This window comes from Camelina sativa, chromosome 7 (genome assembly GCF_000633955.1).
Source record: "Camelina sativa cultivar DH55 chromosome 7, Cs, whole genome shotgun sequence".
NCBI classification, from domain to species: Eukaryota; Viridiplantae; Streptophyta; class Magnoliopsida; order Brassicales; family Brassicaceae; genus Camelina; species Camelina sativa.
Window position 1 is genome coordinate 29,097,765 of NC_025691.1, and position 15,463 is coordinate 29,113,227.

A 15,463-nucleotide genomic window follows, 5' to 3' on the forward strand; every position below is an offset into this window, starting at 1 on the left:
TTTTTTTTTTAAAGTGAATAGTTTTGGTTTTAGGTTCAAGGGTTTATGTTCTAGGATTTAAAATTTAGAATTAAAGGGTTTTGTACTTATTTGGTCTATGTTGTGTTATGGATAATATGCTATGGATAAAGATCTAACCAAATTTATGTATGTATATTTTGTATGAATAAACACAAGTAACTATCTATTAACAATACTGCAATTGATTATCCACTTATAATTGAACAAATGTTCAACGACTGATGGATACTGTATAATCTAAAAATTCATAAAAAATATAGCAATATGTATCTTAAAATGTAGAAAAATATATAATCATAACATATTTTATATAAATAAATAGAAAATTTGTTTTATGATAACAAATAAATAAATTTTACTTTGTTAAAGTGTTAACAACAAAAAAGAAGAGAAAAAGAGAGAAAAGAAGGAGAGAAAGAGAGGTAAGTTGTTAATTAGAGCAAAAATGTAAAAGGAAAGTGGACACATAAGCAAAAAACTTGGGAAAGTATACCATGAGTGAAAAGTGGGTTTTTGTGACAATACTTTAGGAGAAAATGGGTGTGGGTGTTATTTTCCCTTATAAGTTTTGTGCAAGCCGCCAATGGACAAACTTAACCTCAACATTTTTCGTGTGAGGACTTAGTTCCACTTGTTGATTTCATGTTCGGTATGGCTTGAAGCAATTACTGAAACACTACCAGAAAACATGGTTTTAGAAATACTACAAGAAAACATGGTTTTACAAAAAGAACAACTATTCATGAAAGAAAACTATTTTACAAAAAAACCTATAGATACAGAGAAAGATAAAGATAAAGATTAACAGTAATGAGTCAGAGGCAAAAACAAAATGCAAAAAAAGTTTACTCTTTGTCCATGTAGATTTTGTCAGCTCGGCTCACCATATAATTAACAATAAAATCAAGAAGCATTGTCCTAATATCTACTCTAGCTTTCGAGGAAGCACCAAAACTCTCTTCCTCTTTACAAAATGAGTAAACCCCAAAAATTCATCTCAAAACAGCCGGCAACCTCTTCAACATCTTGGATTCGAGCAACATTGCGGGGTGCCGTGCGATCTAATCGTATTTAGGGGGCCTCTAGGTTTTAATTTGACATTCAAAACCCAAAAAATTAAATGCCAAACCCCATGCCTTAGATTCTGATGTACAATAAAATTCTTCTTCTTTGAACTTGTGTAGGTGTTGCATGTTAGTTCCATTTTCATTTGTCTTCAATGAATATTTTGTTTATGAAGTCTCTAAACCTTCGGGAATAAAGCTTAGGATCAACAGCTGAAATGGAAGTGGGATCTGCGTGGAGTGACTTGTAGGCGTGCTCTAGTTTTTTGGTGATATCATAGTCTTGAAGAATGTCAATAACACCGAAATAAAGGATCACCTCAATGACCTCTTTCTTCGTACTCTTAGGATTTGAGTTGTCAATGTCGTCTTCTTCCCATGACTCTTCCCCAAATTTTCTCACCTGCTCTGCTTTTGCCGGTGTACTTTCTCCTAGTCTCATTAAGGGTCCGTTACTACATTTTCAAAGACATAAACAAAATATTGTCAAAATAAAAGAGGAAAAAATAATTTGAATTTGATGTGTTAAGCTTATGCGATTGTAAAAGGTTCATTTGAAGTTAGTGAGAATTGTTCAATCAAGTAAAACACTAGCGATTCTATAGAATATATTTACACCAGTTCTGTTGATCTAAATTGACCACTCAAATGAAAGAATCCAAGACCTAGTTAGGATAATTTTGTTGTTTTTCTTTTTTTGAGTATAATATATGGTTATGTTTGTAAAACTCGAGAAATGGTAAGTTAATAAGGTACCAAGTTTGGATGACAGAGTCCATATTTGGAAGTGAATTATACCCTCTCATCAATTTGTCCTCCTGATCTCTTCGACCTGAATCAAGCAAGCAGCTGATTTTCAAGAGACAAGAAGAAAAATACCAAAAAACTAGAGTTGAAAGAAATATAACAATGATTGATACCGATGCCCAAGGAAATGTCATCACGCAACCCAGATTCACGGAAATGGAGACCAATCAAGAGGCTATAGTCCATAATTCTTTCAGCTTCAAGGAACTCACAGTCGATATCGATTTGGTTGATGAAGGCTTGAAACCATGACGTCTCAAGTCGAAACACATACTTGAGATCCAAGTCTTTGAGTGTTGTGGTCTCGTCGATTTCACCTTCATCTTTGTCAATGGTACGGCCGTGTGATGAACCTTTCAAGTCAAATCGTTTGTGTATACGATACTCCGAACAAAACAGATTGCCCATCACTATGAACCGAGTCTTTTTTTTTTGTCACAAAAGATAACAATAAATAAGCTTTTATTTGATTTATGTACATAAACTTGTAACGAAGGACCATTTCTCATACCTTTTGTCCTCCTACTGGTTTGACGCAATGCACACCAAAGAACTTAGTGACCAAAGAGTTCTTGTACTTGGAAACATGCTCGTAATAATTTGGAAGCATCTTAAGCAATACCTAAGAATGGTTTTAAAAGAAAATCTCAAAATATGTATCTAAAAGCAATGTGAAATCAAAAGATTATATAATTTACCTTAATTTCGGATTTTTTCATGGTTTTGATCATGAAGCGTTCATCTTGAGTCAAGTAAAAGGAGCTACCACTCTTTCCAGGCGAAGAAAATTCTCGAAGAGATTCATTTCCGCAAATAGCGAGCATGTAGTCCGCTTGATCTATCGCAAATAAGTCTCTCAAATGCCTGTTCCACCACACAAAAATGTGCAATCAGGAACAATTGGATCATTTGTCTCCAAACTCCAAAATCTTTAGTACATTTACTTACCTAAACACAATAGGGCAATAATCCTTCCATTTGAATTCAACGGATAGATGGGGAGGCGTAGATTTAGAGCCTTCCGGGGGAAACCTGGTCCATTGCTTATCCTTGGGATCAAAATCACAATGCCTAAGTTCCCTCAAAAGGGAAGCATGTTTCCCGACAGAGTACCTAATCCCAAGTTGTAGATTTAACATTAAATCATAGTTTTTATGTCCGGCTGTAACCGTATGCCCTGGTTTCTTACAATCTCCTTCATCCAACCATCTTGGACTTTGTTGCAAACTCATGGCACCACCACTCTCTAAAAGCAAAGGACTTCTTGCCCATTCATGCTCTCCGCATCCGCTTGTATCTGACTCGCTCGTATACGGACTCGCCTCAACATGATCAGACACGCTAGTATCCTCCAACTCCGATATACAAATCCTCGGGAAATTGGTATTCATTGACAAAGCTTCCACAGAAGAGAGCTTATGATGTTGAACAATCTCATCATCTTTCTTCTTGCTCTTTCTCCCCCATCCACTATTACTAGTCTTCTCCTCTCCCCAACTCAACACCCCTTTCCCAACCGGGGCTCCATTTTCCCATAGACCATCATAACGGTTTCCATTAGCCCAAGTCATGGCTCCTTTCCCAGAGATAACACCATTCTTCCACTCTCCTACATACTCATTCCCATCGCTCCACACGTAACGTCCGTTGCCATCTTGTAGATTGGCCTTCCAGTTTCCTTGGTAAACGTCGCCGTTTGCATAACGCTTCTCTCCGTAGCCATGCTTTCTTCCCCACAGCCAATGCCCTCTATAAGTGTCACCGTCGATTCCAATGAACGTTCCTTCTCCATCCATTCGACCGTCCTTGAACTGACCCTCATAGGTCGCTCCGGATGGCCACGAAAAACGTCCTTTACCGCTCGCTTTGCCGCGTGTCCACTCCCCTTCGTACATACAACCGTCCGACCACAGATACTTCCCTGTCCCATGTGGAACACCGGCAGATAAGCCTCCATTGTAAAGGTCGCCGTTCTTTAGCACCTTTTCTACTATTCTAATCTCCGCAGCCGAATCACTCACCTCACAACTTGTCATGGGCACNAATCATAGTTTTTATGTCCGGCTGTAACCGTATGCCCTGGTTTCTTACAATCTCCTTCATCCAACCATCTTGGACTTTGTTGCAAACTCATGGCACCACCACTCTCTAAAAGCAAAGGACTTCTTGCCCATTCATGCTCTCCGCATCCGCTTGTATCTGACTCGCTCGTATACGGACTCGCCTCAACATGATCAGACACGCTAGTATCCTCCAACTCCGATATACAAATCCTCGGGAAATTGGTATTCATTGACAAAGCTTCCACAGAAGAGAGCTTATGATGTTGAACAATCTCATCATCTTTCTTCTTGCTCTTTCTCCCCCATCCACTATTACTAGTCTTCTCCTCTCCCCAACTCAACACCCCTTTCCCAACCGGGGCTCCATTTTCCCATAGACCATCATAACGGTTTCCATTAGCCCAAGTCATGGCTCCTTTCCCAGAGATAACACCATTCTTCCACTCTCCTACATACTCATTCCCATCGCTCCACACGTAACGTCCGTTGCCATCTTGTAGATTGGCCTTCCAGTTTCCTTGGTAAACGTCGCCGTTTGCATAACGCTTCTCTCCGTAGCCATGCTTTCTTCCCCACAGCCAATGCCCTCTATAAGTGTCACCGTCGATTCCAATGAACGTTCCTTCTCCATCCATTCGACCGTCCTTGAACTGACCCTCATAGGTCGCTCCCGATGGCCACGAAAAACGTCCTTTACCGCTCGCTTTGCCACGTGTCCACTCCCCTTCGTACATACAACCGTCCGACCACAGATACTTCCCTGTCCCATGTGGAACACCGGCAGATAAGCCTCCATTGTAAAGGTCGCCGTTCTTTAGCACCTTTTCTACTATTCTAATCTCCGCAGCCGAATCACTCACCTCACAACTTGTCATGGGCACAACACGTCGAGAGCTTTGTTTATATTTGCCCCCTGAGGATTGCCCTTTGTTCAGATTCTCTTCAGTGAAGAGGAACACAGTCTCTTGCATTTTGCTGTCTGCTTACTCTACTCCATAGCCCACTAAAGTCAGATATATCTCGTTGACTTTTTTTATTGGCTTGTTTGTCTCCTCCAATAACAACATTTAGTCTTCAAACATTTCTTCTGTTCTGTAATTGTTTGTTAAAACAATAAGCAACTTTGATCAACGACCATGGAAATGATAAAATCTTAATGGATTTATTACAATCAAGATCTTATATACAAAAAGAAGAAAAACAAAAAATCTCTTAAGAGTTTAATGTCATTACTGTAATTTGATTATTATTCTTCAAATTGGTATCTGAAATGAAAAAAAAACTTACTCTTATATATATCATTTTTAGATTGGATTCGTTGACTGACAAAAGGAATGATCAAACAGATTATTCAAGAACCTATATCAAGTGGTAAATATACAACACATCAAAATTCTCAGAAAAGAAACAAATGTACCTGATTAGTTAGAAGAGAGATTGATGTATCGTCAACCAACATGACAAAGTAGTCCAGAAAATAAAGATAGTGAGATGGATTTTTGGATGATCCGAATCCGTATACTTGAAACCAGAGAAAAAAAAATGGTTGAAGGCAGACTTATCAGAAAGTCCGGAATGGTGATGAAACTCTGTTCCAAAAGGATATCAAATCATCGGTTCAACGATGAAAATGTAGCCGTTTTCGTTTTTTTCGATTATTTATGCAGCCGGCAACAAGACTACGTGCTAGCCTCGATCATCATCTTTTTTATAAATTCATTAATTATGTTTCTGATTAGAATTATTAGGCTTTCAGAAGATCTAGTATATGGTTCCATATCATATAAGAATATACGTTGCTCTTAGGTGGAGCTAATAGACAAGTACCGAAAGATATAAACAATGTTTGGGAACGTGCTTCAATGATACAATCATGTGCCCACAAGTCAGAAATCGATACTGACTCTCCTCTCCTCTGGGTCACACAACTCATACAAGTCAAAGTTACATTTTACTATTCCAAAGTTTAATGCCCCTTTCATAATTTCCAAATTACTATTAACTACCTCGATCTGAATTAACATGATCTTAACATGTGATTCCTCCTCACTGGATGTTTAATTGATGAGTACACTCAAGAGTGAAACATATGGGTTCGACTCTTAAAACAATACAAACACTATCATGTCTTAACATCTAGTAAGACAAGGGGATTTGGTGACCAGAGAATTGGCTTAGTGTAGTACCTCCAATTTGGGTTACAAGAAGATTGGCTTAATGGTGCCTCCGACGGTCTTTCGACGAGTGTGACGAATCGCGATAGTCACGGTCCCGAGAAGAGTGATGTCTTGATTTATCCGAATGCCCACCTGAATCCTTCAATCTATCTCTTGACCGATGATGACTTCTATCTTTGACTTTGTCTCTATCCCTATCACTCTCCTTGTCAGAATCTCTGCCTCTGTGAGACCTACCCCTGTCCCTCTCTCTACCTCGTTCCTTCTCTCTATCACTCTCTCTTTCTCTTTCTCTTTCTCTTTCTCCAACTTTACTTTTTTCCTCCCTTGAGTCTCCTACAATTGGCTGACTGAGCGACTCAGTATCGCTCTTTTTGGAATCTGTAGCCTTTTCGTGAGGCGTAGTAACCATTCCATCCTTTGTGTCGTTATTAGCTGATCCTGGAGTACACATTGTATCAACAGCCTCGCCTACTGCCGGCACCGGCAACACATCCTGTAACACAGAGGACAAGTACTTTAATCCTAGCTCTGATTACAGAAATAAAACGCAATCAGATTAATTTCAGAATATGGACAAAAAATCACAAAATCTAGATAGCAATCCAACTCACCTTTGTAGCTGACTGAGCTTGAGGATTCCCAGATCTACTGGAAAATGTAAATGGCTTCCCGTCCTTGCAAACAGAAAGATACTGAGCCTTTGGAAGGCTGTATAGATGAGCAAGAACTCTACACACTTCGTCAATACTCGATTTATCTGCATCAAATGCTTTCCACCAGGGTGGATTCTCTGGGAGAGGTACTTGAAACCTACGGGCAGCAGCATACACAACCCCACATGCCACAACCTCACTTCTGAACCTCACACAGAGGGTTGTACGCAGACTGCAATTATAGACATATAATGAGAGATTCAATCAGATAAAATCATAAAAGAATGGTCAGATATTGAGAAAGCATGACAAACATATTTAAATCAAAACAGCACACTGAATATGTCAGGACTCAACTAATATACCCAGCTTCAGCTTAAATGTCAGCTATAAACCTAAAAACAGACAGTATGATGTACATCTAACTATCAAGTAATTACATAAAATAATATCCACAGCAAAATTTTGAAAACAGGGGTTTTACCTATCATTTGCCAAATTCCAAGCTTCTTGCCTCAATTCTGGAGGTGTTTCAAGTGTGGCAAGGTAGTTTGATATGAACTTGTGAGGATGTTCAACATGACAAACAAAACCCATCTCTTTCAGTATGTGCCTCTCAGTTCTGCTTAATTCAACTTTCAACTCAGAGAACTTCTGCAAAAAAGTCAACAAGTAGGAAGAAAAATATAAGAAAAGATATAAAAGGTGGCAGCACCTCAACTTCTACACAGATGGACATGAAAAGCATTCAATATGACAAAATCAAGTAATGGTGCAGCAAGGAAACTAACCTTGGAATACATGTCCAGATGATCTAGTGGAAAGTTCTCCCTGCGGCACTCCATCCTGTGGAATACAATGATTACCTGTCTTGCTTTCTTAGGGTTTTCTTCCAGTTTTGATGCGAGCCAGACACAGCTCGCAGCAACTATCTGTACAAGGTAAACTACAGATCATTACGGTTGTAGACAGGCAGTATACACTACTAGAGAACAACATTTCTAATTCTAAAGGCCTCAAAGCACATAACTACTACAAGAAAGAGACAGAATAAGTACCTTAACGTCAAATTTGGCCAAAGATTTCTTGCAGTAGAACCGGTGGAAAAGAACCTGGCCAGTAGCCATAACCGCCTGGGGGCTAAAGACAACCCATATAGGTTAAGAAAGTCACAGCTATATGACGTTTTAAGTTTTGCAAAATAAGCAAAATAATAAGACCAAGGAAAGGATACAGTTTGAGCAATATTCCACCCTCCTGGATGAGATCACATCCATAGATTCTAAGAGAGATCTCAGTTGTTTCATCTATCCCATCTTTCCTGGAAGGTGAAGCCTTAAGCTGCTCATCGGTTACGTAGAAATTGTCTATTGCAGTGTAAATCATCAGTTCACTAAATGCCGGGGTGGTCACTGTTTCCATCAAAAGAAGTAAAATTAGATTAAGACACATACTAAAAAGCTTTACTGCAGAAAATCACAAGACAAAAGATAAACTTATTGAAACAAACAAACAAACAAATCTTTAAGTAAGAAACACATAAAATAAAACCCTTAATGAAACATCCCTTAGATGATACTAAGATGGAAAAAGAAAAAGAAAAACACATAGCGGGCAAGAACAGTTACAGGTTCTATATCAATTGTAAGCAATACATGATGCAATTATTCTGATGCAGAGGTCAGAGAGACATTGATTCAGAATCACAGACTGATTACTATAACCGAGAGGCTAGACTAGATTGTAGCTGTTTGCTACATTAGTTCTGAGATTATGGCCCTAGTTTCCAACTAGGTTAATCTGAGATCAAGCAATTCGAGGTAACCAAACCTAACTGAGATTAAGCCAAGGAAGAAATAGCGATTAGAAACCAGCACAGGTTGGGTTAAAACGGAATTACCAGGAAAACGGAGAGGCACTGCGGTGCGACGGAACCACGGCGAGGCAAATCGGGAATCGAAGTAGAAGAAGCCAAGGAAGGAGGAGGAGGAGGGCGACAAAAGAGAACTAAAATAATCTTTGCCCTTCAGGAAAAAAAAGAAAAAAGAGAAAAATAAATTAAATTAAAAACTAATTGGGCCTCCTTTAACGTGGGCCCAATTCCACGCTGAATCGATTTTAGCTGGGCTCTGTTTTTTCCTTGGTTTCACTTATTATTTTTTCTTTGGTTTCACTTAGGATGTTTCTTCCTCATACACATATCTTTGTTCAATTTATTGATTTTAACATGTAAATCTAAACTTTTAAAAAATGAAAATTTGACATGATAAAGTATATTTATATGGTTTTCGTAAATGGATGTATTTGTTATGTAGAAAAACAAGAGTAAACTAAACACTATAAAACCCCATTTGATTATTATGTTATGTAGAACAGTGATATATGATATCACTGATATTAGGGGGAAATATATATATCCAGTAACAAGAAAGTGTTAGGACAAACTTCAAATATATATTTAGTTCGCTAAGTAACGAAATATTTTTGTTCTTGTTAAGAGTAATTAAAGAACTTATCGGAGGCAGAGGAAAGCTTCTTTCTCCAAAAATCTAGAGTCACATGGTTTGCAGATGGAGACGGTAACACAAAATATTTTCACAGAATGGCAGATTCTAGAAAGTCAATTAACACCATCCACAACCTGACTGACGAGAACGGAAACAGATATGAGTCTCAAGAGGAGATAAGCGCCCACTGTGCTGACTATTTTGAAAATCTGTTCAATGATCAGGATGAGGCGACCTCAATGGAGCAAAGCGATATGAATTTGCTGTTATCCTACAGATGTACTCAGCAGCAGATTGATGACCTCGAAAGGAATTCTCGGACTTGGACATCAAAGAAGCACTCTTCTCCCTCCCTCAAAATAAAGCTTGTGGTCCAGACGGCTACCCGGTGGAGTTCTTCAAGAACTCTTGGTCCATTGTGGGTCCAGATATCACCGCTGCCATCAGAGAATTCTTCAGCTCTGGCTCCCTGCTAAAGCAATGGAATGTTACCACTCTAACACTTATTCCCAAGTCAGTGAATGCGACCACTGCTGCAGACTTCAGGCCTATATCTTGTTTAAACACGCTTTATAAAGTCATTGCCAAGCTCTTAACAAACAGGCTCCAGAGTCTTCTATCAACGGTCGTCTCCCCTTTTCAGTCAGCTTTCCTCCCGGGTCGTTCTCTAGCAGAAAATGTTTTGTTGGCGACTGAAATGGTGCATGGTTACAACTGGAGAAATATCTCACCTAGAGGCATGTTGAAGGTGGATTTACGCAAAGCGTTTGACTCAGTTAGGTGGGATTTTGTTATTTCTGCGTTAAGAGCCATTCAACTTCCTGAGAGATTTATAAACTGGGTATACCAATGCATCTCCACACCATCTTTCACAGTTTGCGTTAATGGGTGCCATGGTGGTTTTTTCAAAAGCTCCAAGGGCTTGAGACAGGGGGATCCCCTCTCCCCCTACCTCTTCGTCCTAGCCATGGAAGTGTTTTCAAAGCTACTACAGACTCGGTTTGACGCCGGATACATTCAGTATCATCCTAAGGCCTCAGACCTCTCCATTTCCCACCTAATGTTTGCCGATGATGTAATGATTTTCTTTGATGGGGGCCATTCGTCACTTCATGGTATTTGCGAAACACTTGATGACTTCGCATCTTGGTCTGGTCTCAAGGTAAACAAAGATAAGAGTCAGTTGTTCCATGGAGGCCTAGAAAACAATGGAAGCTTGATGTTGGAAACGTATGGTTTCCCTTTAGGTGCCCTCCCAATCAGATACTTGGGCCTTCCCCTTATGCACAGACGGCTGCGTATAGCGGAATATGAACCTCTCCTCGAAAAAATCTCCTCAAAGTTCAGATCATGGGTGACAAAGTCACTTTCCTTCGCAGGGCGGCTGCAATTAATATCTTCAGTCATCTTTGGTTCTATAAACTTCTGGATGTCTACATTCATCCTCCCTAAAGGCTGTATCAAAAGGATTGAGAGTCTTTGTGCCAGATTCCTCTGGTCGGGAAATATTGACGAAGGAAAAGGAGCTAAAGTTGTTTGGGAAGTGGTCTGTCTACCAAAATCAGAAGGGGGTCTTGGCCTCAGAAGGCTTTCAGATTGGAACAGAACGTTGCTCTTGAAACTAGTGTGGAGGTTGTTCGAGCCTTCCAACTCGTTGTGGGCAGCTTGGCACCATCTACACCACCTCAGGAACGACTCTCTCTGGGATGTACACTATCCAACTGGCGCTTCTTGGGCTTGGAAAACGCTGCTGAACCTTAGACCTCTAGCGGAAAAATTTATAAAATGCAGAGTGGGTAATGGCTTCACTGCTTCCTTTTGGTTTGACAGTTGGACATTGCTTGGTCCACTTATAAATCGTCTAGGTGACTATGGAGCCCGAAGCCTTCGCATTCCCATCTCTGCAAAGGTGGTGGAGGCTATTGAGGGCGCCGGATGGAGATTACCTCTTTCTAGATCACCTGCGGCGCGGGAAATCCATGACCACCTCCGCACTCTGCAACCCCCGTCGCCTGAACAAGACCAAGATGTTTATATTTGGTGTGTGGACAATAAACCATACCACCGCTTCTCTACAGCGGCGACCTGGGAAGCCATGCGACCAAGGAAACCAAAGCAAAGTTGGACAAAGTCTATCTGGTTCAGAGGTGCGGTCCCTAAATTTGCTTTCCATATGTGGGTCAGCCACCTGAATAGGCTCCCCACTCGCCAAAGGTTGTCCTCTTGGGGGATAATTCAGTTTGATGCCTGTTGTCTCTGTTCCATCGCTTCTGAGACTCGCGATCACATCTTCCTGGTCTGCGAGTTTGCTGCTCAGGTATGGAAGTTAACCTTCACGAGGATTTGCCCCCGCCAAAGGCTATTTAGTTCATGGTCAGAACTCCTCTCCTGGACCCGACAAGCTTCCCCAACCGCCCCTTCGCTCATAAGGAAGTTATCTGCTCAGGTCGTGGTTTACAACTTATGGAGACAACGAAATAACATCTTACACAATTCTTTCAGGCTTGCTCCATCCATCATCTTCAAGTTCGTGGACCGTGAAATGAAGGACATCATCACATCAAGAGGTCACAGGAAGCGCTGGCAGGACCTTTTGCCTCTTTGGGTCCACTAATACGGATCCCATTTCCCCCTAACTCTATTGTAACCTTGTTTTATTTTTTTGCCAAGATTGCTCTTCGCATAGGTATTTCAATCATTGTAAAACCTCTATTCATTCTTATGATATTTACATGCTTAGCAAAAAAAAAAAGAAAAAAAGAACTTTTCATGCATATATATACTGAATAAAATAATGTTATGATTGTCTTGATCCGGTAGAAATCGTCTCTCCATCCCGTGAACAAATTCTGACAATAGTAGACACAAAATCGCAACTTCTAGTGTTACCACTTTTGTTATATAATACGGATTATTCGATTCCAAATCCGAGTCAAACAAACGAAATGACGTACACCGACAAGAATGTTTTCTTATGTTTCTACGAGTTCAAAGAATCTAATTTTGGGGCTATTTATGTGATTCTGAAGGTTAATTTCTAGTTAATCTAATGAACCTGGCGGATCAGATGATCCGAGCTACATATCCCAACTTGTGAATATGATTATTAGACCTCCGATACCAAAAGTGACAAAAAAATGACGCATATCAACTGAGCGACCTACAAAATGTTAAAAGATCGCTAATGGTATTCATCGTACTTATCATATAGTAAAATAGTAACCGATGACATGATAGAAAGTCTGTCACGACTATAGATCTTATTAAAATATATGAGAACTTGTGAATATCATAAAACTCCGATACCAAAAGTGTCAAAAAAAAAAAAAAAAATAGACATGCAACTTTAGTGACTCCCCAAAAGTGCTTTTTGTCGTTACTTTCGTAATTGGACCATATCAGTGGCCTACAAAATGTTAAAGATCGCTTATGGTTTATGGTTCATAGTAGTTATCTTATTGTAAAATAGTAACCGATGACATAATAGAGATCAGATTATATCTGTCACGACTATAAATCTTATTAAAATAGCAACACGATATGAGAAGTGACAATATCTAAACCCAATTTAAACGGCAAAACATGCACATCGTTTTCTCTGGATACTTCAATCAATTGTTAGAAGACTTTCGATGGAATCTTTCGATCGGTTCAAAATTATTCCAAATTATAGATATTTGATTTGTCGTTATATGGAACAAACACATGAAGTAAACCCATTCCTCTCTACATTTTAAAAACCACAGGACTCGCTTCACCATTTGCTTCAAACATTTTCTTCTCCAATGGCTCTCTCCTCTCTCAACTTCACTTTTTTATTCTTCCTCCTCTTCACTACCTCCGTTTTTTCGAGTTCCCTAAACCCTAATCAAACCTCTGTAGCAAGTTTTTGCAAGAACACACCATATCCAAATGCATGCTTGGACTCCTTAAAATTCTCCATCTCCATCAACATAAGCCCCAACATTCTCTCTTTCCTTCTTGAAACCCTCAAAACAGCTCTTTCCGAGGCCGGAAAACTCACCAATCTTCTTTCTGTCCCCGGAACATCCAACAACCTAGTCGAGGGTCAACGTGGCTCTCTTCAAGATTGCAAAGATCTTCACCATATCACTTCAACCTTCTTAAAACGATCAATCTCCAAGATCCAAGACGGTGCTAACGATTCACGGAAGCTAGCTGACGCTAGAGCATACCTAAGCGCCGCTCTCACCAACAAGGACACTTGCTTGGAAGGTCTTGAATCAGCCTCAGGTCCGCTAAAGCCAAAGCTCGTGACCTCTTTCACGACCACTTACAAACACGTAAGCAACTCCCTCTCTGCTCTTCCAAAACAGAGAAGAGCCAAGGATCCAAAAACTGGTGGCAAGACTAAGAACCGCCGGTTACTTGGGTTATTTCCTGACTGGGTCTCTAAGACAGATCGTCGGTTTTTACAAGATTCTAGTGACGAGTACGATGAGTACGACCCGAGTGAGATCCTCGTGGTTGCTACCGATGGAACAGGGAACTTTTCGACCATTAACGAGGCCATAAGCTTTGCTCCGAATATGAGTAACGACCGAGTGCTGATATATGTAAGGGAAGGCGTGTATGAAGAGAACATTGAGATCCCAAGCTACAAGACTAATATTGTTCTGATCGGAGATGGATCTGATGTTACTTTTATTACCGGCAACCGAAGTGTCGGAGATGGATGGACCACTTTTCGATCTGCTACTCTAGGTATATCATCTTTGACTCTTTTAAAAAATCTTTTTTTCTATCAAACAAGACTTAAGTGCTATATCGTTTGGAGCATAGTGTAGACTTAGGATGTTATTTTTTTTTTTGCCTTTTTTGTCAACTAGGACCATATACAATATACAGTAGAACCTCCATAAATTAATACTTTTTAAATTAGTACTCGCTATAAATTAATAAATTCTTCTGATCCTGAATTGGGCCGGTGTAAAAAATTACATATTTCGATAAAATGATAAGATAGTTTTTTTTTGGAAATCTTATGTAAAAATATGGTCCCATCAATATAAATTAATAATCATATAAACTGATATATATATAGATATATATATATATCTAAGAAATTCTAGTAAAATATGATTCTATTGTTGTTTGCATATTCTTGAATTTGCATTTTTATCGGAGCTCATCTCTAATTTTTTCATTGTTGTATTTTCAAATCGCATCCATAAATTGTGAAGAGTCATAGATTCGATAATTGATTCTTTAGTAATTGGTTTTAAATGTACCGCAATATCTTCTGCGACTTCATCATTATCATGAAGGATAATAGTAACAATTTTTTCTAAACTCTAAACTTCTAAAATTTCTCATTTTTACCTAGATAATCTATTAAACAATTGACATTCATCCTATTACGATAACCAAGATTATAAATTAAGAAATTTTTAAAAAATGTAAATGATAACAAAAGTATCTTATTTTGTAATAGAAAATTTTCAATACGAAAATGAGAAAATCTCTTCATAAATTAATAAAATATTAATTTATCGATAAATTAAAACCTCTATAAATTAATAAAATTTCATGGTTCCGACATTATTAATTTATAGAGGTTTTACTGTAATTTACTTTTCAATAATTATGTTATTTGTCCTATGAAAATAAAAAATAAAATTTTATATCTTACAATCATGGTTTTTAAAAAAGGTGAACAACTTGATATAACAAAACAAAAAGAAGAAGTTGTAAACTTTTAAAGTGTTTCAGAATTTTATTCCAGTGTTTATTTTTCTTTTTCCTAGTGTTTCAGATGTGATTAATTAGTTAAGAGATTAGTAATTTTGTATAGTTCTTTTTTTTTTATATAACATCAGTAACGTATATGATTCTTGGAGCCATTTCATTGGAATTTAAAAATTAAAAGCCTGTTGAAAATCGACAAGTTGAGTTGTGTTGGTACTAAATCAAGATTGTAATTGTTTCTCAAACTTGTTTGGTCACAGCGGTTTCGGGCGAAGGATTCTTGGCGAGGGATATGATGATAACAAACACAGCAGGACCCGAGAAGCACCAAGCGGTTGCATTACGAGTGAATGCGGATTTTGTGGCCTTATACCGATGTGTCATTGATGGTTACCAGGACACACTTTACACCCACTCATTCCGACAATTTTATCGCGAATGCGATATTTATGGAACCAT

General features: G+C 38.8%; 4 protein-coding genes across 4 annotated transcripts in view; 2 read left to right on the forward strand and 2 right to left on the reverse strand.

Annotated features, from left to right (window-relative positions):
• LOC104703169 (phosphatidylinositol 4-phosphate 5-kinase 3) lies at positions 823–5,553 on the reverse strand. The gene is made up of 8 exons (XM_019227176.1): positions 5,373–5,553; positions 3,958–5,047; positions 2,841–3,913; positions 2,591–2,756; positions 2,404–2,514; positions 2,006–2,315; positions 1,842–1,917; positions 823–1,540 (listed from the first exon to the last, which is right to left on the reverse strand). Exons 2-8 carry the CDS (start codon positions 4,924–4,926, stop codon positions 1,228–1,230), a joined length of 3,018 nt encoding a protein of 1,005 aa, XP_019082721.1. The 5' UTR covers positions 4,927–5,047; positions 5,373–5,553; the 3' UTR covers positions 823–1,227.
• Positions 5,948–8,807, reverse strand: LOC104752270 (cyclin-L1-1). The gene is made up of 7 exons (XM_010419133.2): positions 8,689–8,807; positions 8,023–8,200; positions 7,847–7,928; positions 7,580–7,720; positions 7,273–7,442; positions 6,747–7,020; positions 5,948–6,628 (listed from the first exon to the last, which is right to left on the reverse strand). The coding sequence occupies exons 2-7, from the start codon at positions 8,172–8,174 to the stop codon at positions 6,170–6,172; spliced, it is 1,278 nt and encodes a 425-aa protein (XP_010417435.1). The 5' UTR covers positions 8,175–8,200; positions 8,689–8,807; the 3' UTR covers positions 5,948–6,169.
• Positions 9,391–11,909, forward strand: LOC104705067. The gene is made up of 2 exons (XM_010421060.1): positions 9,391–9,574; positions 9,724–11,909. The coding sequence occupies exons 1-2, from the start codon at positions 9,391–9,393 to the stop codon at positions 11,907–11,909; spliced, it is 2,370 nt and encodes a 789-aa protein (XP_010419362.1).
• The window catches only part of LOC104703172 (probable pectinesterase/pectinesterase inhibitor 12), a 3,441-nt gene continuing 986 nt past the window's right edge, over positions 13,009–15,463 (forward strand). The window contains exon 1 of the mRNA XM_010419134.2: positions 13,009–14,020. Within this exon, the coding sequence (XP_010417436.1) occupies positions 13,081–14,020 (940 nt within the window). The 5' untranslated portion in view covers positions 13,009–13,080. The remainder of the gene's footprint in view (positions 14,021–15,463) is intronic.